This window comes from Athalia rosae, chromosome 1 (assembly GCF_917208135.1).
Source record: "Athalia rosae chromosome 1, iyAthRosa1.1, whole genome shotgun sequence".
NCBI classification, from domain to species: domain Eukaryota; kingdom Metazoa; phylum Arthropoda; class Insecta; order Hymenoptera; family Athaliidae; genus Athalia; species Athalia rosae.
Genome location: NC_064026.1, coordinates 30479804 through 30505263, shown reverse-complemented (window position 1 = coordinate 30505263; position 25460 = coordinate 30479804). Strand labels below are relative to the sequence as shown.

At 41.9% G+C, this 25460-nt stretch overlaps 2 protein-coding genes and 1 long non-coding RNA gene across 7 annotated transcripts in view; all 3 read left to right on the top strand.

Annotated features, from left to right (window-relative positions):
* The first annotated feature begins 134 nt into the window (after positions 1-134).
* Positions 135-2964, top strand: LOC125499726. Its single transcript, XR_007276708.1, has 2 exons — positions 135-1927; positions 2421-2964. It is a non-coding gene; the product is annotated as an uncharacterized LOC125499726 (long non-coding RNA).
* Positions 2965-9760: 6796 nt separating this feature from the next.
* LOC105683673 (E3 ubiquitin-protein ligase TRIM23-like) lies at positions 9761-12230 on the top strand. Of its 2 annotated transcripts, none has more exons than XM_012396434.3 (6): positions 9761-9921; positions 10063-10623; positions 10713-10821; positions 10893-11266; positions 11350-11718; positions 11804-12230. In XM_012396434.3, the coding sequence occupies exons 1-6, from the start codon at positions 9853-9855 to the stop codon at positions 11996-11998; spliced, it is 1677 nt and encodes a 558-aa protein (XP_012251857.1). In that variant the 5' UTR covers positions 9761-9852; the 3' UTR covers positions 11999-12230. The 2 variants fall into 2 exon arrangements, with proteins under 2 accessions (XP_012251857.1, XP_012251858.1); XM_012396435.3 differs by having other exon boundaries at positions 9791-9991.
* Positions 12231-16168: 3938 nt separating this feature from the next.
* LOC105683781 (pleckstrin homology domain-containing family G member 5) overlaps positions 16169-25460 on the top strand; it is a 29795-nt gene continuing 20503 nt past the window's right edge. Inside the window, exons 1-5 of one of the 4 annotated variants that reach the window (XM_012396665.3) lie at positions 19590-20539; positions 20680-21227; positions 21874-22328; positions 23974-24079; positions 24895-24988. In XM_012396665.3, coding sequence (XP_012252088.2) covers positions 21005-21227; positions 21874-22328; positions 23974-24079; positions 24895-24988 — 878 coding nt within the window. In that variant the 5' untranslated portion in view covers positions 19590-20539; positions 20680-21004. Of the gene's footprint in view, positions 16256-19589; positions 21228-21873; positions 22329-22796; positions 23127-23973; positions 24080-24894; positions 24989-25460 lie in introns of those variants that run through there. The other 3 variants (XM_048651721.1, XM_012396672.2, XM_048651726.1) reach the window with 3 other exon arrangements.

Below are 25460 nucleotides of genomic sequence, written 5' to 3'. Positions count from 1 at the left end.
TTGACCGACTCGAGAAAGGGATCCAAAGACACAGCGGCTTCCACGACCACCATAGCCGATCGATCAAAATAATTACCTGTATAAAAAAAGTATAACACAACTGGAAATTTATTCTCCGTAGAAGAACGATTTTATTTTATGAGATAATGGATTCACGCTATTTTGGATACGGTGGATCGGATACTATTTTGATAACGCTCGGAAATTATTTTTTATCGAGCGTCAACAATTTTGTGTCGGATGAATCAGAATCAGGTTTTAGGGGATCGCAGGATTTCCTTGATCCTACAACGAACTTGGAAAACTTGTGTTCGCCATTTACTGTTTTTATTCGCGAGTTTATGTCATTTAGATTATAATTATTGAGCGAAAAATTCAGCGAGTTACTCATCGATATCGGTAGCATAACGTGTATTTTCGACTCATCGTCATCGTCGATGAATGCGCGGAGTTTCTTTTTTCTCAACGCACCTTTCAGTTTATTTTTACGTGCATGTCCTTTTGTTATTGCGTGCTTAATAAAATCGTTTCAATTAATTCTTTCAATTTCCATTAGTATTTAACGATTTTTTTACATCAAGTCGCACCTGCAGCTACGAAACACATTCGGGTAACTGCGTCGGCGTACCTTAAAGTTTATTATTCGTCGTTATCTTGCTAGTTGCGTACGAAACGGCAGGGCGTGTGTTGAATAAAATTTCGTAGAAATAAGGTATAGGTATAATCTTATAAGTTACGTAAGAAAATCAATGAAATTCTCATCTTGTTAGGTCATACGAGAAACCAGCATCGCGTTTGAAAAAAAAAAAGAAGAAATTTTGTCAACTTGTGATTCATGAAATATGAATTTAAGAATCAGTATGTTTGAGTATTGTATTTGGATTTAAGACCAAGCTTCGGAGCTGCAAAGCAGGTGTTAAAAAAGTTTCTCTCAGCGTGTTCTGTTATATGGGATTGAAAAAATAAAAAGACATTTGTTTTTTTTTTTTTACAATTCTCAAGTGATTAGGACTTGACATTTTGAAAGGAGTTAATAAAAACGATACTCTTTTTTATTAGATTTCTTTTATTAGTTTTATTTGAGTTATTACGAGAAATTATATTCCTTTTCCGTAGGTGAGAACATCATCGCCACGCTAAAGGCCAAGGAAAATATTGAACGAGAATTGCTATATTCAAGTCACGATCATCGTAAGCCAGCTCAGCATCAGTCGTATAAAACGGTTAAATTCACATCGTGAGATAAATATATTACAAACCTTAATGGAGGATCGGATTATTTATACCACTTTGGCAAATAATTCGGACTCATCTTTTTACCTGTGGGATCAAGGTCGTAGTCGTGATGGCGATGGTGAGAACTGGCCGATTCAGGATCTCGTACAAGGAGAAGAGAATTAACTTGTTAGACATCTCTCATTTTTTCAACGTCGTTATCTTATTTTAGTTTATTTTTGTTTCGGGGGAGGGGAAGTTGCAGACAACGACCAAATGACGGGAAAAAATAAAGCTTCAAGGCTACGCAATATTCCCGGATGTCTCAAAAAGTATTAACGCATACATGTATATTCGAATACTTCAGTTTGTTGAAAAACGAATCGATAACGATCGATGGACGATGAATTGAATATCTGTAAATGTATATAATTCATCTAATCGTTAATTTTAATTAATACTGCATGTGGAAAAAGTAGGCTGGGTAAGCGAAGGCATGCATAAATCCGTGCATCATCTTGTATCGCGATGAGGCTACACAGAAGGAATCTTCTCAGCCTTGGAGGGCGAAAGTTGTCTTCGACTCGACGAGGAGTCTCTTCTTGTCTCTCGAAGCTTCAGACTTGGGACATACGTAACACCGGAGTGTGGCTCTTCCGCGGCTAAACTATATTATTGATGGACGTGATGCAGTGGGTAGAGTAATAAATGGGTGAGATATCTAATTTGTAAAGTTTATGCATTTACTCTAATTTCATCTTTCCACGTCACATATACATGTAGAGTAAGTACTATTATTATACCATAATAATCATTACGACTACACATTCTGTAATTTCGTATTATGTATGTTACGGAAGATTCTGCTGTACAATATTTTCCGTACTCAGCAGCAGCAGCAGCAGCAGCAGCAGCAGTATATGTACGTAGATATAATAATAACCGTTTTAATTTCTCACGCGTTGCTTAACCCCGTGTTATATGGCTTGTACATATAAAACCAGCGCCATTATTAGATGTAAAAAATAATACAAACGATTTTCTCCTCGATTGAAATGTTCATTTACGTAATTTTCGTCTGTTGTTTTTATTTCTTTTGTAGGTATGGGTAACGTATACCAACGAAACTGAAACTTTTAGTAACATCTTTTCAATATTATACGCTAAATGGATGTACTAACATATAATTTTTCTTTTACTTTCAGTTTCTCTGTCAGAGAGTATAAAATTATACACGTACCTTTCAAAAGTGACAACATGGTTACACGCGCGTACGGCTTCTGATAGGTATGTGCAGTAATTATCGGCAAATGTTGAACCCGTTTCAGATCGCTCCAATAAGAACGACAGATGGTGTAAAAGGAGCATATCTAGAGGGATAGTTGTACGCCTAGATTGAGAGGAAAAGCGAGCGGTGTAGGATACATACGATGTTGTGTCAGTTGGTCTTGTTCAACTTGTAAGAGCAGCAGGGATGTTACCTAAGCGGATGCAAAAAGGTGCTAAGCGTATGCGAGTGAAATATGTAGTTTGTGGTACCTACGTAGAGGTATATAATACGTATATTCTTTACCTGCATGAAACAATACGCACACAGTTGTAAAATTACAAGATGTATTCTCTTTGGTCTTCCGCTAGACAGACGAACGCGTTTCTTCGCCAACGTGTATTATATACCTATCATATTTGTGTGTTGCACAGATAGTTAGTTAGTTAGTTCAGCCTTGAAATATATCGCTAATAAACTTATATTCGAAATAGTTTTTTTCTCTTTTTTTTTTTTTCGCCGATTCGCAATTCCCCTACTTGAATTCTATTGTAATTCGATCGTTAAGTTTTACTTTGTGCGAAAGTATGAATCGAGTTACCAGTAGTCGAGTTGCTCCGACCTCATTGTACGTATACACACCATTGTTTTATTGTTTCAAGATTCAGGAATAAAATTCCAACATTCGAAGCTGCTGCGTTCAGAATTTCAGATAATCGCAAACCATAAGTAATACGAATTAAACTCGGAATTAAGTTAAGCCTGTAAGTGTTTTATATACTCCTTGCACACATTTCAATGGAGTAAAATTTCTAAACAAATTTTCTTGCGTTTGCGACACACGAGCTCTGTTAATTGGATCAACAGCTGCAAGCTTATAAATTCCAGCACGATTTACATGTCCACCGTACCTAATGCCGCTGCAAACCTTTACTTCTGCTATTGTCTGGTAAAACCGCAATAATATATATGATTTCTGAATAAATAACGCGTCTCGATTTCAGCGAACCAATTTTCAAGTCTCATAATATATGTACTTATAATCCGAGAAAAGTGATTAGCTGCGGTGAAAATGAGAAAAAGCACCAACGAAATTATTTCAATATACTCCGTCTCGCTGCTCCATTGATAGATGATCTGTTATTAATAGGCAGACATTTTATACACGGTACACAGGTGCTTTAGAGAGATCTCTAGAAACGATACTTCGTATGTAAATAGATGTGCCCTGTGGTGCGTGATAATTATCACGGCATAGTAGGCCCGATATGATATTCATTAATGGGATATTTCATTCCTAGGATACGAGATGAGTGACGCATAACGTGGATGTTCCCTCACGTTAATCTTGAAACACGTCAACTTGTGGATATCGGATGATGTATTAAAATTACCGTATAGTGTCGGTGGATGATTCTCGCATAGTTTACGGAGATGTTCCTTTTCATCCTGTAGGACAGCAACGGTTGGGACCCACGTGGGAAAGTGAAAGCAAACTTATAGTTGGGTCTGCCTTCGGTATATACACGGCGGTAGCAGTTCGTATTATAAATATATACCGTAAGAATCTCAGGAAAGTGAACAACATAGGGAACTCATGAGCGCGAGAGAGAGCTTATGGAAGTTCCGTGAGTGCGAGACAGACAGACTGCCTGCCCCTCCGTTGCCTTTGAGTCCCCACTCCGCCAAATTGTAAACAGACTATCGCTAGAGCTGTGATAGCCTTTTTAAAGAAAATCAATAAAAAAAAGTCTGTGATATCAAGAATAATAAGTATTAATAATTGTAATTAGAATCATTAAAGATTTAAATACATTTACATTAACAAAAAATAAATTGTATTTTCATGAGAAAACCTTCATTTTGAATTGGGAACTTTTTTTAAAATTTTTTAATATTCAAAGGAACAAAGTCAATCATATTTATGCTAATGGTTTTTGTTTTATCAATTGTGAGAGAAAAACACTCTCAACCCGAACGCGCTTACTTAGATCACAGCTCTAGCGATGGTCTGTTTACAATTTGGCGGAGTGGGGACTCGAAGGCAACGGAGGGGCAGGCAGTCTGTCTGTCTCGCACTCACGGAACTTCCATAAGCTCTCTCTCGCGCTCATGCGTTCCCTATGTTGTTCACTTTCCTGAGATTCTTACGGTATACACATATACAAGAGCGAGCGAGACAAACGCGAGGTTTCGATTTTCAAACATAAATTTACTACGAGATGATATTATACCAATAAGACCTGACTCTCGCTCTTTGTCTACCTTTTCTTCGTGGTTAAGGTTATTAAAATTCTTTATCCGATATCTCGATTTGGAATCACAATCGTGAACATCTCATCCTCCGGAGCTAAGGCTGATTCTCGATTCTCCGTGTCATGGTCCATGCGGACCTCAACTTTTAATGTAATTGCATGTTATAACTATAGCCATAGCCTCGGGGAACGCGCGTGCTCCTTATAAAATATTTTACCATAACCATATATGATGAGAACTTATTTCTTTCGACCCATCAATCCATTCTAAATTATTTGTTCACGTATTCGGCGTACACCTTCTCAAATTACTCGCACTCTTCGGGGAACTAATTTTTTTTCACTTCAACAACACATTGCGTTACATTTTTTATAATCAAGCTTAACTTCCGTATCCTCGTGTCACTCGATATTAAAAAATCGAACATTCTACACGTACATTACTCGAGATTGTGATTTTTAATGGCTGTACGTATTTTTATACTTAGCCCTTAGGTGCTCAGAGCAGAACATTTATACGGTTATATAATTTGCTACGATATGCAGACGCGGAATAATACTTTTCTCTAGCCAAAAATTAACGATTTACTTAATTAATTGTACAATACATGTATTGAAAAATTTCAGATTGACCTCTTCGTGAACTCAAGTTGCGAGTAACATTATTACCGCAACGTGAAATCTTACTCGATTGGCCGAACGTAAATATATGTGTAAATAATAAAATCAAAAATAATATTGCAAAACCATAAATAACGACCCGATCGAACTTTAAATGACCTTTGTCTATGAAGTTTCGGATATTTAAATGCCGGAGCCCAACCTCGATAAGAATTATGAATGATACGTGGACCACAAGCAGTGATAAAAATAAAATGAGCTTGGCTTCTGATGTAGACGATTTCGTGACTTTTGGAGGCAAGCTAGTAGTTACCGTCGAATTCTTTCGGTGACATATTCAAAGTTCAGTGGTTCTGTGGAATTTACAGCAGCCGCAGCAGCCGCGCATCTGCTTCATGATATCTCCAATGTATATCTGTAAGGTATGCGACCGATCCGTTAGTTGTTAGTATTTGCTAAGAGAGCGAACGGTATGCGACGATACGATTCTGCCTATAAAATGTATACAACGTACGTACATGGCGGATGATGATCATCATAGGTCAGAGCGAGCGATGCACCAAGATGGCCTCGGTTAAGGAGGCAAAACTTTCACTTACGGAGGACGAACGGCTCGCGATATTCTTCTTCCCTCCCGGACTTCGCGCAGCATGCAGAGGAGCATTCTTCGAGATCTATTACCCCTGATCGCTCGCGGTGCGTGCAGCGTGTATACCTGTTTTATTTATTCAGCTTGTTTGATTTTTAGAAATAGGAAGCAAAAAAAATTTTACACCGACATCGTCGCTATTTGCGTATTTGTTTTATATTTACGTTCATATCCCTATGTCCGCATGCATGTCACGTCGTATAGTCGCGTTAAAACGTAACGAGAAATTCATAATCGCGGACGTAATTCGCGAAGGAAACAAACCGTCGTCTCGTGAAATATTATGTATGTAATACACGCAATCTCCGTGAGATATTTTCCCATAAGTTTCTGTCTTATTATACTTAACTCGAGGTACACCTAATCACTAATTAGACAGACGTCTGCGCTGCTGGCTGACTCGAAGTAATTAAGTCATGAGAGTTAACCAGCTACCATGGGAAAAACGCCCTTAAAAACATTACGCGTATAACGAGATTATATTTAACTTATAAATATCATAATCAGCTGCTCGTATTGAGACATTATTCCATCATTCTTCCATTCCATTTTATTCACTTATACTTCAACTATGCGCCAAACGAAAATCATTTCTCTATCAGTACATGTATCACAGATATATCGAATCTGGTTGAAAAAAGTCGAAATACAGGAAGAAGTTCATTACTTTCGTTGGAGATTATAAGCGTCAAAGTTCACCTCACGTTTGGAAATCGCATAATATGTATTGTCACGTGATTTATCTGCGATCCGATCATCAGTTGCGTAGGAAGTTACAACTGCGACGTCGCAAGAGAGAAAGGTGAAAGGAGAAAGTGATGCGTAAAGATGATCCACTCGCAGGTGTGTGTAATACCTGATATATAATATTACATGTATTATTATTGCGCGGATATAGTGTCATTGAATAAAAAGCGTGAAATTAGGTTCGATCACATGATTAGATTTGTAACGATGTCAACCGCGATATTGATTGCAGATTAGGCGTCTTTTCATTTTTTTTCTAACTGTGGTGAAATCGAAGAGCAAAAAAAAACGTGGTTCGACTAGTTTTTGATACGTTTGCGATCTCGTGGCATGAATTAGTCCATTGAAAACGATCATTGCAGAGTAATAAATAATTCATAACGATCTATCTACTTATCTCTCCCTCGATTAAACATTATTAAAAGGCAAGCGAAACTGAGATCAGATCAAACTAATTGGCTGAAAATCGCTTTGGGGGAGTTTGCGTGTTGATTATAATGTGAGATAATTTGGGGCTTCCGGTTTTACATACTTGCATCGGTATATTACGCGTGTGTAATTGACATGAAATACAAATCTGATATCTGAGACCGAATGTACCATTGTAACGATAATGTTATAATATCGGTCGGTAGCATCCCGTTGGGAAAATCTCTGGAATCACCGGAAAGCTAAAATCATCCTGAAACACGTCATTCAACGTACGAGATGGTGTGTGCGCGAACGACAAAGATTTATCCTTGTGCCATATACTTATACAGTTTGCTGCCGCTGGGACCAATGAGATAGTGTGCGTTGTTCTTGTGCCACGGATCTCATGATATAGTTATACCCAAGTATAGGTACCTATTTTGCAATTGATTCAAAGAGCGGATAAATTTCAGTCTTGAATTATTCGAGAGATTCCGGAGTCTGTTATAAACTAGCTGGTAACAGCGCGCAGTTAGATTTACAGACATGGAAGAAATACGAATTCGTTCATCTGAATCTTTTCCGATTTTTCTTTTTTTATATCTTTCATAAATTCCTCCGGTGAGATGAATTAAATTGAATACAAGAAACGCGGCTGACTTCTGAATAACGTCTATTCTGTTGGCTGTGAATGATCGACGTGTATTCGGCGCTCACAATATATTATATGGTGTAGTAACATTCTGAAGCCTTCTTTTGCAATTCCGAATTTGCAGATACAAAACGTCCGTCGGTATATACCTAATCTCCATAATTAAATTGTATATACCCTTAAATTTTCTCTCCTAGATTTCCCTGAGGATTTCATGCGCCCCAGGAGTAAACAGTACTCGAGATTTCAGAATCCACGATTCTTTTTTCACTATGATCATCGGAGCTACGGTTTTTTCCAATTGTGTATCCCTTTGGATTTTTATTTCTCTTTCTTTTGTATCAATCTGCACGGATTTCTTTGGATCACATCTTCAAAGCTTTATGGTTGCATGCTCTCAGCTACCATCGATTGTGTTTCAAGTTTGAGTCGTTATGATATAATACAGGTGCGTTTCATCTGCCCCAATTTCCGACGCTTTCAACCAGGAAAAGATCTTCGGGATACTTTGCTCTTACGAATCCTGCGCCGAAGAATTTGATGCGTACGAACGCACCGCATTCACTTTTTTCCATAAATTCATATATAATCGTCACGCCCATTGCGAAATAATTTTACAGCCGCAATTACAAGGAGTACGATATACACAAAACTGACTTTGACCTGAAATCTGGCTCAACCCTGAAAGCGGTCACTTTCTACGTTGGTATGGAAAGAAATCGAATGAATATATCGCGTATGAATAGGTATTACAGGAGATTGCGAGGTTCGGCATGCTTTATGAGGAAGAATATTGTATGAAATTATGACCAGGCGATCAATTTAAGTGTCGGACTTTTCAACGACGCTGGTAAAACAAGTTATACTTCAACGTCCGTATACCACACAATAGAGCTAGGAGTTGAGCTATTAGTTCTGATGCACTAGTCTTTGGTGCATCTAAACAACGTATAATATTTGTAGTTCTTGGAGCAGAACTAATTGATAACAATTTATAACTTTGAATCTGCCGCACCATCTTGCAGCAAATCCATATGTAGACTATAGAGGAATTGATCTAGAGGAATCTCATCCATAATAAAAGTGCGTTTGCCTGCGGAGTTATGAAAGCAGAACCTATAAGCTACGCATTCTGTTCTTTGCATATTTGATAGATTATTATCATAAAATGTCCGATCTCTTGCGGTCAATATCAAGGTTTTTGGTTTATGGGTAAAACTTCTGTAGCGCCAGACTTTGTAGTATAATATGATGATAATAATTTGTTTTTGTCCTCTTTCATTTCTTTTATGATTAGAAATGCGAATGTAAGATGAAATATTAAGTAGCTGGAATTTTAATAGATGACCTTATTATACTATATGAGGTGTTCTTTTACCAAGGAGTGCATAATTAGAGGGAATTAAGACGAGAGAGCTCGAGTAGCACCATTAAGGAGTCGCACATTCCGTTGAATATTCATAAATAAATGAAAATGACATGAAAAACGAATCGCAGTATCTGAATAATGCATATTCGTAACAGTTTCTGCAAACCAAGATAATTTAAACCCTTTTGAGAACAAAATTGAATCAGATAATTGGGTCAATTCGTAGAGAACCGCGGTTACGGCCAGAATATATCTGGCGCAATCAATTCCCATTTTTTTTCTTCTCCCTTCTTCTATATTGGAATGCTGATTGTGAGTCGAATGCAAATGATAGCTGAAAAAATGAAATAAATTCTTTTTGAAATTTCGTCCTCTGTACGCCAAGAGAAAAACGAGATCAAAGAGGTCGAAAATTGGGGATGAATAAATTATTGATCGAATGGGAAATTTTCTCACAACCGACACTACCGGCTAAAGGTGTCGCTCAAAGCCTAGCACCTGAAGAACAAGCTACATCCCTTACCGACTTTGTTACTGTTAAAAGAACAGACAGATGGCTGTAGCTTGACTCTAAAGCTTGATAATCGTGATATTGATTTGATACTGATTTTCTATACTTTCGAGGGTCTCTAGGCATAACGACCACAGTCAATAGTAATAGCAGTAATGACAGAAGATATGGATCATTTCAACAAATATTTTCAAAGATCTGTCTCAGTATCAACAAAACCCAATGTGAATAATTAACATACCGTTGAATAGTTCTTCCACAATCATGTCAACTCAAATTTCTACGCAGATTCGAGTAAAACTAGTGAAAGCAAAAAAAAAGCTCTTCTTGTAGAAAATAACTCTGACACATTACTGATTTTTCAGGTTTTAGAATGTCGTGTCTGTGAAGAGGTCTTCACAGTTGACGGAGCCAAAGTGCCTCGTTTACTACACTGTGGTCACACGGTGTGTCATTCTTGTTTACTGCGTCTACGTCCATGTGTGTCGGACCAGGAGTTTTTGCTATGTCCATTTGATAGACAGCCAACGGCGATTAAAGAGGATGGAATTTACAGTTTGAAAAAGAATTTTGCACTTATCGAGCTCTTAGAGAGGCTGGAGGAATCCACTTGCAATAAAAATAAAGCATTAGAACGAGAGAGATCACATTCTACTCAGTCTTGTGATGAAGATGAGAAGCACATTGCTGTTTTGTACTGCACAGTTTGTACGACTCATTTGTGCGACGCCTGCGATGTTATTACTCACTCAACAAAAACTCTAACAAAACACAGGCGTGTACCGTTATCGGAAAAACCAAGGGAAAAACCTAAATGTCCTACTCATAACATACATATTGCCGAATTTACCTGCACACAAGAAGGGTGCAATAGCGCCTTAATGTGCTATCTTTGCAGAGATTATGGGAGGCACAGCACTCATAAGGTTCATATCTACGGTCAAATATATAAGATATGACTTGAGACGTTTGCTGTTTTGTATTTGAAAGTTCATAGTATACTTGATACTTGCAGCACAGTTTGGTTGAGACAGAAGCAGAAAATATCAGAGTTTCCATCATCACTGCGATGCAGAAAATGACCCAATTCATGGAGAGTATGAGGGATACTGCTCATAGGATAGGTAAAAATAATAAATTGTTTTTATGGACTTCCAATAAGTTGATTTTTATGCTAAATAAAATTATATTCCAGAGATCGTAGTACAAGAATTGGAAGGCTGGGCAATAGAAGATGCCAAGTTACGAGTGAATCAGCATTTTGAAGAGCTCCGATCTTTGTTGGCAGAGCAAGAAAAAGCAGCAATAGCATGCGTTGATGCAGAGACTAGAGAAAGACTATGCACGCTCCGAGAATTGCAAGAAAACCTGACATCCACAAGATCTCAAGTTGCTGGTGTGTGCATTCAGTGGGAGAGTCTACTGGGGTCCGAAGATTGGAAGTTGCTGAGCAGTGCAAGAGAAGTAGCAGAAGTTCTTACTTCCCTAGAACAACAGCAGCAACAATATGCTCAACTTGGTCCTGATTTACTTACACCAGAGTCTTCTATTCCGATAATTTTTAGCAGGGTATGTAATTTTTGATAAGCTGCAAAAGTTTATACATGAAATATATCCTTTAATCTCGTATCGTTTTCCACCCCTTATTATAGGACAACAGAGTACATATTGGAACAAAAATTGAAATGCGAGTGGTGATACTGGGCTTAGATGGCGCTGGAAAAACAAGTATTTTGTTCGCTATGAGAGATATGGCCTTGGGCAGCCCTCCGATTCCAACCATTGGCTTTAACGTTGAGAGCTTAGAATATAAGAACTTGGTCTTCGCACTCTGGGATGTAGGAGGTCAACACAAATTAAGACCATTATGGAAACACTATTATCATAATACTCAAGCAGTAGTTTTCGTTGTTGACGCAAGCGACAGAGCGAGGTTTGAGGAGGCGCAGAAGGAACTTGCAAAAATAGTCAGTGAACGAGAACTCAAAGACGCGTTATTGTTGATTTACGCCAACAAGCAGGTGACTATTTTGAAACTCCATCAAACATGGAGACAATTTTCATTTTACGAACAACAATCGTCAAAAATCTTTATCTTCAATCCAGGACGTACCCGGTTGCGCATCGGTAGAAGAGCTGACCGAAATTCTGTCACTGCAGAAGTTCTGTTGCGGAAGAGCATGGCATATCGAGGGATCTTCGCCACTGACAGATGCTAGTAGTCTGGTACAAGGATTGGATTGGCTCACGCAGCAATTGGGCGCGAATGAAGCACCTTACACGAATAATAACGTCACGTAAAATAGTCACGACGTTTGTTCTTATTTATTTTTTATTTAAGTATATAATTTATATATTTAATTATGAGTTGATAAATTACGAGCAATGCTAGTAGACACGTCAAGTCTCCGATTTTTCCTGATTTGTAATCGAATAATGTCAGTAAAATACGCGTAATTTAGGTACTGCACTATCATACTTGGAAGAAAAATATAGTGATTTATCTCGAAAAAACCTAATCGTTGTTCTTCGCCTGACCTTGTTAATGTCACATTAAAAACTTCATGCTACCAATGTTTTTTCTACTTGGAATCCTACAACTTTACAAAAAAAACTTTAATTGTGTAATTTCCAGTGTGTGAGACCATACTATTGATATTTTTCCATGCAGCGCACGGGAAGCAGTCGCGAAATTGTTTGGCTCGCATCAATCAATGTAGGAGCAGCAGTCGACTCGAATATAATTTCGGGGCGCAATGTGAGAGTGTTAGTCGAGTCGCGATCACCGCGGGATATATGTAGTTACGCGTCGAGCTCTATTTTTGGATTCTAATTCCAAGGAGCCGATTATCGCGCAGGGCACGCAAGCGCGTAATCAGCGAATCTCGTCAACCAACAATTCGTTGGGCCCGATATCCTCTCGTACGGCGGCCTTGCGACCTCCACGATGATATCTGCAGGGTCACCGGAGCCTCGACACTGTATCAATCATCAAGCTCCCCGATGGAACGATGACGCAGCACGATAGTCATCAAAAATACCAACCGAGTTTATAAAAATACGGACGGTTTTTTTCTATCCTATTCATACTAGGGTGTAAAAGATCCGAAATACCACTTTTCGCGGTATAGGGTCAACTGGATTGCTCGGTCAATGCGACAATGGAATGACCGCCGTCTCCGACACACCGTTTACGTGGAATCTCTTTATGTAAAACTGGGTGCCTGCTTTTTAACGTAGACGTGCATTCCGTTTCTCAGCTCCGCTTTCTGTTGCTCCACCCCCTTCTTTTTGTATTTCCCTTCTTCCATGCCACCTTCTACCCTTGTTTCCTCTTTTCCTTTTCACCATACCCATACCTCTCCAACGTGAAAGCTCAGCCTTCAAACTACTGCCAACACAGCAACTCCCAGGCAATTTCTACGTACTGTGAGGGTGACGCTCGCTTTCCACGTCCTCTTGTGAATTATAGCGACGTATACTAGGGCCCTAGGTCGGAACGGTGGTACCTATCCATTACCTCAACTACTGAGGCAAGAGGGGTGGCGTGACACTTTACCCTCCTCCACCCCTTTCGCCATTACGCCTTCCGTCCTTGCCATGACGCATGACATTACATCGCACGTGGTACGTTGTTGTTGAATGTTACCATAAGTATGTTGCAAATCAAGAGACGGATGGACGTTCCCGGTATAGAGTTTAGTGCTACGCACATTTAAGACAAATTTATAATTTGACCGACTCAAGACCGTGAGCGGAAAGAAAAAAACGGAGTGAAGAAAAAGCTTTCATCCATTCATCCCTGTATCGATGATATTGGAGCAAATTCGGAAACACTATGGCTATATACACCTGAAAAGAGCTTTCAGTTGAGCCTGATTTCATCAAAATTGGTCTTTCGATTCAGCATTTTTTCAGCGTTCACCTACGGTCTAGTACCGAGAACATCCCTCGCCGTGGAACTGGAAAGAAATCTCCCTTGTTACACAACATACCATTTCCGGTGTCCTGCGAATATAGATACCTCGTTATTGATTTTCCAGTCGGTCTCGGTAGTTTGTATGGGTTGGTTTTTCTGCATTTCGAGGGTAGTTACTGTAAATGTGAACTATTGAGATAATTTTTCACATGGTATTGCTATCGACTCGAGTAGGTAATCAAGAAAAACTCCTAGGAAAGGAGATTTTCCGAACTTTTTACCGTAAATACTTCTTGCCTCACGTGCAACTTTACATCATCAAGTTCGCAATGAGAAACACGATAAATTGCAAGTTCCAAAACTTTAGCGATGGAACCGAAACGGAGGTAAACTGAATGTCGAAAGGATTCTCATAATCAGTTTATTTCTGGGCGTTGAACGGCCATAGGATTTTTTTTTTTTCAGATAATCGAACATTTTTTACAACACATGGCAGCAGATGACAGTACAAGCCTGGCACATAATGAAGCTGTTTCGAGCCTATTCTCTTTGTTTCTAAGGTCGTGAGCATATCATCTATTGTGAGGTAAGATTTGAATTGCAAATCTTCCACTGCACCCGCTGCACGAAGGAAGCGTAACGATCAGGTTTATTACCAAAGGCCTCATGCAGACGGACGGATACATGAAGTAGGAAACCGTGCGAGGAGTTAGAAATTAAGTCGAGTAATCATCATACTCTAAAGATGACAAGGAACTAGGATGGAAAAAGTTTGCGAGCTATTGAGAGAATTTTTCCAATTAACAATTTTATCGCACGTTGTCATCGGTGTTCAACGTATCCTTACGCGATAAAGTGAATAATACAACGTCCTGCGGCTCGATCGTTTACAAGATGGAAGGACATGATGGGATCGCTTTATTTTATTCTCTGGCAATACGATGAAATCAAATTTTCTAGCGATGAGTCGACGATCGTACGTACTTGTACTCTACAAATAGCTACTCCGGGTGTAGTAACACCGGAATAAGAGTACCGTGTAAACGTAGTCATAAGTAGCCTTTGGGGAAGCTCCAGGAAGTAGACTCGGATGGCGGCGCGGATCGAAAGGTGGGAGGAGGGCGAATGATCGACGGCCAGGTGGCACGCGACCCTCCCTTTCCTCCCCAGTTCGTATCACATCTGCATTGTATTTACCACCGATCGGCTGCTTTTCTGGCACAGAAAGTCGTTTAAGAGTCCGAATCGTAGTCGTAGTTTTTCAACTACGAGGCACAGAGAGAGGTCAACGCTGCTCGGGGTTCGGCCGTGTCGTTGCGTGGGTCACTGAGTCGGCCTGTCGGTGAGTGTGTATCTTGTAGCTGAAACTGTAAACGACTCACCGTTTGCATTCACTCGCACGGTGACCGGACTGTAAAAAACACGATGAAAATGATTCACCGTCTCAATAATTATAATCTCAACCGATGCGGTTTTTCAATAGAATATTACGGGCGATTTCCCTGTGTTACGGAATGGATCCATAAAAAGATTAGAATTTTTCCTTGTGGATGAATAGAGCTTTTTCATTTATTAAGGTAGTTAATTAATGCACCCGAAGACAATGTACATTGCTCAATCAACAGTCATGAGCAAATTTATTCAAGTAATCAGCGAATCGATTTTATACAGTCGTCCGATGTAGTTTCGCGTCTTTTACTGACAATGAAATTTTCTATTTACACCTGGTACGTGTGGTAAATTTTTCTGAGTAAAACCCGATGACCTCTACATTTTTTCACAGCGATACAGTGACCTATAGATTTCAGTAGGGGTGTTAATTAAATGCAGCACCGAATCGACATCAAAGTTACGTCGAATCCCCATAAATTTTCGCAAAATCTTCCAAAGTGTCAATCGATCAAAGTCGCGCACCTATACGCAGACCTTGTTAACATCCCCCAAGTTTGTGCGAAATCAGCTGTCAAGTCCAATAAAAAATGGCATAATAGTCATCCCGCGATACGCCGCGACTTGTTTTGGGTTCAGCTTTGGGAGTCCCACCCTTCGTGCGGATCACCCATCTGGATCGTAATTTCCCCTTCCTCGTGTCACCGTCTCCCCAATCTTGTCCGTCGTGACCTTAACGTATTCCCTCTCCTTGGTGGCGGGTTGGTAGCACGATTCGGGAAGCTAGATCGGCGACTTCGGCAATGCAGTGGGGGGTTACGAGAAGACGCGTGCGGCGTCGCGACGCCACCCCCGGTGTCAGGTACCTCGCACGCGGTTACCTCGTGGTAGTCTCACCACTATAGAGTCAGTCGTGTCGAAAACATACCAACCGTAACGCCTAGACTTTGGAATTGTCTGAACCCGGACGACGTTTAATGCGGCGCGCTGCATTCCATCTTTCGCTAGAATTATTTTCCAAATTTTGATTAATCTCTATTTTTGACCAGTCGATGTGTTATCTGCGAAAAAATTATTCACGTGCAAACCTACAGTTGCCAATTCAGCCAACGTGATTGGAGAACATTTGAACCGTTCGCAATTACATCCGAACTCAACAATCGACGGATTTCTACGAAATTTCTACACCGCGAGTGAGAGGGGTGGAGTATCGGGACGTCGTCGTTGATTGCGTTCCACACACATATAAGGTACAGATTTCATCGTTAGTTTGAAAATTTTCGATCCACGATCGGGGAGGGAGTGAGAGTGAGAATTTAACACCATTAAAAGTTAAACATAGCAGAAGAAGAAAAAAGAAATCGGAGACCGACTCGACGTGACTCGTCAATTCTTTCTTGTTTTTTTTTGCGCATCGTCGAAACCGAAATCCCGGGACATTTCGATCGGGAAGTAATTTGCAGTCTGTGTTCACTCGAAGAAATTTGAATGGAATTAGAATTCGCATTCAAATGGTAAAAGGGACGAGGGGGCTTCGAACAAAGAAACGAAGCCTCGGCAAAGAGATCAACAATACGACGAGATAACGCCAATAGTCTCGCGATAATTGATGATGGTGGCACGGGTCTATTATCATAAGCCTTTGAACACGATTATCCTTAGGGAGCACTGTTACGAATCGCTGCCCCTTGTACATCTGCATATAACTAGATGTGTACGTACATACATATACGGTGTGCATGGGTGTGCGCTCCACTATTATACCTATAATGACCTACCGGATCCACCTCGATCCAGTCCGTTGCACCCTTAAGTGTTACACGGACGCCTGTGTTGGTATTTTTTGGAGGGGGTTGCGGTAACCTATATAGATAATATTATTACGCGTACGCCGGTGATTAGCACCGCCGAGTAGGTATATCGTACCTCTACGTATACCGAGTCAATATTTTAAGGGTGGCTCGCAGGTCTGCAGGGGCTAATAACTATCCCTAAATACCATCGTTGCTTTTGAAACCGACGACAAGCTCGCGAATGTATATTTTCGAACCGACCCCTTTTCTCGGAAAAAAAAAAAAATTAAAGGTCGGCGCTCATCCGATGGTATCAAGTGCGCTGGCGTTCGGCCGAGACGAAAGGGTCGGCCTAGAGGTCGAATAGTTTTCCACCGCTTCGAACCGCATTCGAAGCGAAGGGAATGTAAGATAATGGACGCGTTCCTTGGCCACGGTTTCGGTCGTTCTTCGAACGATTATCCGACCGCCGACACCGGCACGCGATTCTGCCATAACGAGACGCCCTCTTATCAACTCACCGACATTTCGCCCTTTAGCGTTTTAGGCGAGCCTCAACGCCTATATCTTCTCGGCTCGGGGTAGTTCTGCAAGTGGTGAGGTGCGTACGTCAACCCGAGTTTATTTACAGGGCCATCAGTGGCGAGGCGGACTATACGTATCTACTCGGGTACATACGTATCATGTTATATAAAGGTGTATCGTGCGCAGGTGTACGTGGGCAGGATCTAGGTGTAGAGTGACCCTGATATAGGTCGCGTATATGTATAACTACCCTTAGAACGAGGGTTGAACGTAACCTTTCCAATTCACGTTTTCCCGCACAGCTATACGTATAGATGCGATCAATCCACGCATCATATTTTACGCACGTCACAGGTACGGCTATCGAAAGACTCGATGGAGTCGATCGTGCCAAAGAAATCAACCCTCGACGCGTGGCTCTGTTTAAACTCGTACGTTTTTGGGATAAAGAACCCGTATGGAAAGTGAGTCGCGCGGGATCGGAACGAGAGATGGCCTGATTGCAAGAACCATTAAAAATACACTCGGTATTTCGGGATTTCCGGAGGCAAAAGATTAAAATGTCTTTTGTATAATTTCAGTCATTGTTCCGCGATGTATTCTTACTCCAGAAACAGGAATTCATCGACCGAATCGGACAACAAACGAAACTAATCGAGATGTCGTCATACCGATAAATCGATGGATTTTGTTAGCAGATACGGAATACCGAGCTCGAAATACATCGGGAAACAATCTACCGATTTTTTGTTCCCATGCTCCCATATCATAGATATATACATCGCAACGTATCCTTGGTCCCGTCGAGGCAAGAAGTCGCAAGTGTTTCGCCGCGAGGGAATTGAGTTTGTCGAGAAGATTCACGTGGAAGCGAATCGGGCGTCCCTGCTTTTGTCGCGTTATAGGTATTTGTCCGTATAGCCAAATGACCACCGAGTGATTCAGGGGGGCAATACAACCCTCGAAATCCGTAGTAGTCCGGCGTATCGCGATTTTGTCTCTCATATTTTCTCGCTTATCTTTCTGCTCGCATCCTCCTTTATTTCCGGCTTTTATTGTACGGGTGCCTCGCGGCTGGCCTCGACCCCTCGACCCTTCGACGGTTCCTCCTCTCCGCTCGCCCCGGCGGCTTTTCCGGAGCGTGAATAACCACCGCAAGGACGACGACGTTCTCAATGATTATTTTTCAAATGACTATTTTCTTTCCTCAGCGCTCCCGTTTCAGTCCCGGCTCTTTCAGTCGGTCGGGAAACTCACGTCAAAGCTTCGACAACTCTGATTACCCGACTCGAATTTCGAGGCAAGATCTCCCATGCATACCCGCGTACAGCGTATACGTAGGTATAAGAAGACATGGAATCTCGCGGCAACAATTACGTCGAAAACGTGAAATTGGAATCTTTTTCCCTTCGCCTCCAATCTTTCAACCCCCTGGTCCTCCGCTCCGCAGCATATTTTACGTCTCGGTCGTTCGATTCGCGGTACATCATCTCGGATACTTCGTCGATTGCGTGCCGTGATTTTCATTCTCTTTCACGGTCACTTCTAGATTTCGGTGGGTCGTCCAGCTCCGAATCTACTCCTAGTCTCGTACCTCGGTTTTGGCGGTAATAGTCTGCAGTTATGATTAAATATATGATCGCAATATTCTCGAACATCTCCAAGTCGAGTTTCGGCCGCATAATCGAATCCTGGAATTTAGCGTATCGCACGTACACAATTATTGGTAAAATGTTGAGTAGACAAATATGTGCGCGCATGCCTAGGCTAACGAAGGCCGTAAGAAGAACTTATCGGTGAGCGAGACTGCGCAGGTCGACTCGTGATAATAGATACGCGATGATGTTGGTCGTTACAAGGCTTATATCTAATATTTCTTATTATATTGCAACCGAATCGTCGGATCTGGTCGTTAGCCGGCCTACTTCCTCGCTCTCCAACTTTGCCCGTACCTACCGAACAGATAAATCAACGGCGGTATGTCTCCTTTGCTCCGATCATCGCTCTCACTTTTTACTCTCACGCAATCACCTTTACCTCCCCCCCATTTCTTAATACGAAACGACACAAACGGCGCGGCGTTGCCACCCGACGTAAATTCTACCGGTAGTTGTACACTTACACCGAAATACGTACACATTGTGTACATACGTTACATCTAGATGTATCCCTACTATAGCGTTATACCTTATGACACGTACTACGAGCAACGTTGCTGTGCTTTATATTACACTTGTTCTAAATTCTGCCAACTTATACACGTTAGTGTTGTCGGAATTTCCGCATTCGACGCACGCGATCGCCTCACTTATTTCGCCAAGAGTTGAGTTTTCTCTAACCGCGGAAGCCGGCCCACGAATCGAACCCGTCCGATAGCCCTGTACGTCGTGTACGAAGGTCCACTTCCGCATCGACAATGACTGATATTTTAGAAAAGTGAATTAGTTCGCGAGGATAAACCGGGTGAAGTCACACGGAGTTACGTCGCGCGCAAGGTCGCCCGTAATCGCCGCACATGTTTCCTAAATTTGGGAAAGCATATCGGTGCAATAAAAATTCCGCCTGCATTTATCATCTTATGTAAACTGGCAATAACCGCATCGATATTGAACCAGGTTTATCGACTCCGGTTAAAGTACCGTGGCAATATTGCACTCTAGTTGATTCACCTGCAAAGTTTCGAAGCCGCCGAGTTTAGTTTACCGCATCGAACAGGTGACGCGAGCCAAGAACCGTATATATATTCCCCTACCGAATCGAAAGATTGCAAGATTTGTTTACCGGAAACTCGAAACTTTATCCTTCAGTTTCAGGAATTTTTGAAAAGCTTCTTTTGCCGGGATACGAGCGTTTGAAAAATGATTTCGACAAAATTTCTGCCACAATAGGACAGCGGGCGATGTAACGAGTTAGGACGTCGACCTTCCGACTCCGCGGAGAAGCGTTTCCGTATTTTTCCAATTAACACGGACCAGTTGGGGCGGAAGTTTTCCAAAGATCCGTACGTGTGTCCTCCGGTGACGTAAGACGTATAAAAGCGTCGCTTTTCGTTTGTGTAACCAATTTCGACGAGGGAGCGGGGGAGGACTGCGGTGCCGTACTAATTGTAAGCCAGCTGGGTGATAGCGGACGAGACTCGATTCATTATGGACTCAATCGTTCGTCCTCGTTACAGTCACTCGGTATCGGGCGTCGGCACCTGCGGTGCTCTTCCAGGTACCTCAAATTGCAACGTTTATCAATATCGCGCCCAAGTTTAGAATTGGAAATTCGTTCCATCAATTTTCTGCCTCCCCCCTCGCTCTCGTCCGGCCCCCGAATACCCTTACCACCGTCTCTCGTCGTCGTTATTTCAGCATAAATTCTTTTTTCACGAGAAATGGAAATCGGTCGTACTCTCTCGACGAGGGAAGCGATGGACGATAAACGTATTCCCGGTGACCGAATATTCTCAGATAATTATAGGTAGAACGAGTGGAAATCAAAGTACCCGCTACCGCGATCCGTCAGGTGAAGTTACATTAGGTGATAAGTTATAAAAACTTTCGTTGGACTATGACGAGAGATAATTCGCGGTGGCCGCGTAGAACGATAAGTCCAACTATTACCGTGCGTTCGTCGTGAAGTGTTCAAACTTGCAGTTCTTCAAAAGAGGAAAACTCGTTTGTCGTTTCGTACAACATGACGTTGCGAAAAAGCAAGAAGAAGGGTCCGTGCGAGAGCACCACGGGCAAAGTGAAAACTTCAGCGGATGAGGGAAATGCCGGAGCAACGGTCGGTCCCTCCCAATCGAAGACGGCCACAAAAACGAGCAGAGGCACCAAGACGATCCGCAGGGATTCGGCCGATCGCGAGAAGGACGTCAGCGGACCCTCGGGAGACAACTCGCAGGGAAAATTATCAGGTTTTAACGCCGAAAGATTATGCCGTCGATTTTCAATCAAGGGGGGTGGTGGGAGGGATTAAAAGTTGAAGAAGGAGTAGAGGAGAAACTGTGCAGAAAATGAACTCTAGTGTCTTTGTGGTTGTCGTTTCATTAACGATCTTATCTTAACGGTTCAAAAGTTCTGCAAAGTTCAGAACTCCGTTTCCATACTTCACCGTCCGACCTTCGGGAAAAATATACGTAGATACCGCGTTCGCCGTTGCAGCCTTTGCTGCGCCCGCAGCAGTACCTACGCCGCTTATCGTCTGTTGTTTTTCTTGCTTCTACAGTGTGAATTACAATTTTTCTTTTTTACTCTTCGATTATTACATAGACATTTTCGTGTCCTTGGCGTCGCGATAAGATAATCAAACTGTCGTACACGATACGAGTAGCACGACGGACTGTAGTTCGGTTTGACTGCATCAATCGCACGTGGCCGCGCTTGATAATCAAGGCCCCGTTTTTTCACCTCGTATCGTAACGATTGTCTTTCGCCGCTTCCGCGCAGTCTCCTCTTTTTCTTTCTTCTATTTTGTCGGTTGTTTTTTTTTTTTTTTTCGTCGCTTTACTTACGCCCGCGATTTGTCCGGTGGAATACCTGATCCAATGACGCATCGTGCAGGTTCGGTAAAATCCAAGAAGGTCGGAAACAAACTAGCAGCTCCCGAAGGAAGCATGGATCGAAGGCCTTCGCTTCGCCGCAAACTTGGGACTTTCATAAGAAGCAGCGCCGATCAATTGCCAGCCGCTATTAATCGAGGACTTGCACCGATCCGACGCAGCTTCAGCTTCAGCAAAGATCTCGACAACGTTCACGAAAAACCGTCGCCTTACAGAACGCGGGGTGCCCACTGGTACAACAGCCTCGTTTCCTTAGCCGAGGATCGCACGGTGGACGATACTAAAAACGAAATCACCGACGATCGACGACAACGCGATCACGGGGGAGATGCCAGAGCGGCAAAATCCGCACCGCGAGTTTTGGCGCAAACAGTCGACGAAACCGATCAACCGATCGAGGATGAGTTCGGCGGAAGAATTCTCACCAGGGCGCAGAGCCTGATAGAAAAACATCCCGTAAGATATTATTATTTAAATCAGATGGAAATTTTCAATTAATTCAACGACACGATCAATTCTCGGTCTTTGGATCTTTATCCTGTTTCCAGCAGCTGCGTCGTAGGTGACGTCATTCTCCAAAGTCACCTCTAACTTTTGTTCGAAATGCAAGTCTCTCTTCAGGAGTGGCTTGCGTCGCTAGAATTTTCCCGTCCTTCGAAAATTTGAATTCTAATTATTTCGGATAAAAACATAGATATCGGTAGAAGGTGATAAAAATCGCACCAACTCCATTCGGACAGGCATAATTTCGACGACTTTTCTCGGATGCGCCGTCGAAACTCACCAGCTCGTGGAAGAGGTTTACACGTCGAGGGGGTTGATCGTGCGAGTTCGCGCGTTACGATCGACCTGTGCCATAGGTGAGCTGCTAATCGCGAAACGGCGGTGAGGTGTACTTCGAGATTATCGATCAAACTAATATTGCCGAGTTCTATGCAGCCAATTATCACTGCGGATCATTCATTCGTGTGTAAGACTGGCTCGGCCAATGGTATATGTAATTAATGTCAACCGTGTTCCCTTTGAACTGTGTAACGACGACATTTCACCGTTAGAGCGAATTGCGTGTTGTGCCGTCCGGTGTGGTCGGGTCTTCCGGTGGCATGAGGCGGATTTACATATTATGTGCAATACTTACATAGGTATTTACAAGGTGGAATTGATTGTTACTCACTTCGTGGCAAAGGTGAATCTGAATAAGTTATTTGCCCCCCACTCGGAAAATTTCCCCTGCAGCTGCACCGTTGGTTACAGGTATATTATACAAATATTGATCGATCGGTTTATTATGCAGTGCCACTGGCACTGACAAATGAGTCGCTGTATGATATTCGAGAGGAGAGTTTTTTCTCCTTTTTTTTTTTTTTTAAATTAGGGGTGCTTTTTACGAGTTACTCCGTTTTTTTTTTTTTTTTTTAACTTTCATTTCACGTCGGTATATTCTCCGATTCGGCTTCCCAGTTTCGTTGTCAACGAGGGAGGTACCCATTGTTGCTTCCGAAACAACGCGATCGCTATCGAGATGAATAATGTGTTACAATATGTGTATAAAACCAACAGCAGCTATTCCAATCGATTCAACGATCAACTATATAATTGACCAACAGAACGAGAAATGATGTTTACATTTCATTGATAATTGAGCCCCGGGCATTGTGAAATTGTTTTTCAACTTCATCCGCAGTGGCAACAATCTAGGCCGCAATCGCTAATTCAAATGTGATTATTGAATATCATATTTTCATACACGTCGCCGAAAACCGGTAGAGCATACCCACAATTTTTCAAATTCTAATAAATTAATCCCATTAAAAAAAAAAAATGGATACCTACGTTCGACACAAAAAAAAAAAAAAAAAACATTTTTAACTTAATTATGTGACAATTTTTTTTTTTCACGTCTTTCGCGCTGCACCGGATGTTCAGAAAAGGTGTAAAAAAAAAAAAAAGTCGAAGCAGAATATTTTTTTCTCGCACCACCTCCGCATTTTATTTTAATTACTCATTAAATTTTCCCCTGGGGTTACGCCCTCGTGGCCCAGAGTTCTCGATTCATTATCAGAGCTTCTCGCGTCTTATCGCATCTTTTGACGTGTTGCAGGCGACCTGTGACCCGTACCGAAGGACGTACAGAAGATCTCGCACCGCTGGACGTTTTCCGCCTGCACCGTTCGGACGCCACAGCGACCATTATGACTCGAGCGTAGGTACGTGTAATCGTGATGAGAGTTTCTTATTTCTCTGCTGGGCTTTTTTTTTTCCCTCTCACCTCAATTTTTGCACTCTTCGTTTATTACACGCCGACCCTTCTCAGTTACACGTACATTTCATCTGATTTTCGTAGCGCGCCTCGCTTCTCTGCTTTTTCCGCACAGCCGACATACGCTCCGTATGATTTCACAAGATTTTTCAATGCGAATGATTCATTGGAACGCGAATTCTACGATATCACCGGTGCTGGATCGATTTCCCCTCGTTTATCGTAACACGTGAATCATCGGAACTCGATGTAATAAATCATGCAATTATAAACTCGGACGAAAATGAAAAATATATAACGTTACAAGTCGACGTGTGATATATCGCTACGAGCATAGATTTTAACAAAAGATACAAAATGATTCAATTCTCTGCGCTCTAGCAACAAATAGACGTAAATTTAACAAATGACACGTTATGAATATTTGAACATGACGAACGACCGCTGAAAAGATCTGATTGCGGGATAAATTTGTAGAAATGAAAATGATTGGGCTTAGAAAAAATCGTACAGGTGCGGGACATGTCGCCTCCGAGTACCTATCGCGCGTACACCTAATGCTTGCTTTCTTTCCCCCTTGTATTCTTGTAACGTTACTCCGTTTGCATATTTTATAATTCGCGATGTCCAACATGTCCTATGGTCATGGCGAATCGTACGCATACCCGCGTCCGTCCGAATCGCTTCTCCCAATTTCGGGCTCAAGAGGGTCGTCGAGGATGCGACCGCTGAATTATTTGGTCGAATTCTTCTTCCTTGCAGACCTCAGCTGCCCACCCTATCAAGCCACCAGTCTGCCGGCTCTGATCCTACACCGTGGAAACCCCAACGAAAATGACTCCGCGTCAACGTGCTTGTGAGTATTATGATACATGCCCTCTAGGTAATCCGATTTATTTTCACCGCCATCAGCGTCAGTTTCCCACCATCCGATCGGTCCCGCCACAGCGGTAAATCCATTCGGGTGGTGAGATCTGCATCGCCTTGCCGTCCTTCCGCTTTTACCTTATCTACAATTTTCTCTCCTCTCGACTCGATTTATTCCACATCGTCTCCGGGCGAAATAATGACGAGAATCCGAGGAATGATGCGAAATTTTGAAGAAAAAAAAAGAAAAACAGATAAATAAATAATAAATACAGATCTTCGTCTATAAATTCGTCCGCTCATTCATCCATCGTAGAGACAACGGCGGTATATCCCGGCGGGCTGTTGGTAACCTCGATGAGTGATTGACTCTCAAAATCCTGACACCGAGATTCGCGAGATCCCGGTGCGGGCTCGATATCCCGCTTCTATTGTATTCGGAGTAGAATTCAAACCGTTGG

Bases quoted from the DNA above. Each gene is read 5' to 3' on its own strand.
- LOC105683673 (XM_012396434.3), top strand. From the start codon at position 9,853: ATGACAGAAGATATGGATCATTTCAACAAATATTTTCAAAGATCTGTC. The intron at 10,624-10,712 runs GTTCATATCTAC...TGATACTTGCAG, and splicing joins GGAGGCACAGCACTCATAAG to CACAGTTTGGTTGAGACAGA. The intron at 11,267-11,349 runs GTATGTAATTTT...CCCTTATTATAG, and splicing joins TTCCGATAATTTTTAGCAGG to GACAACAGAGTACATATTGG.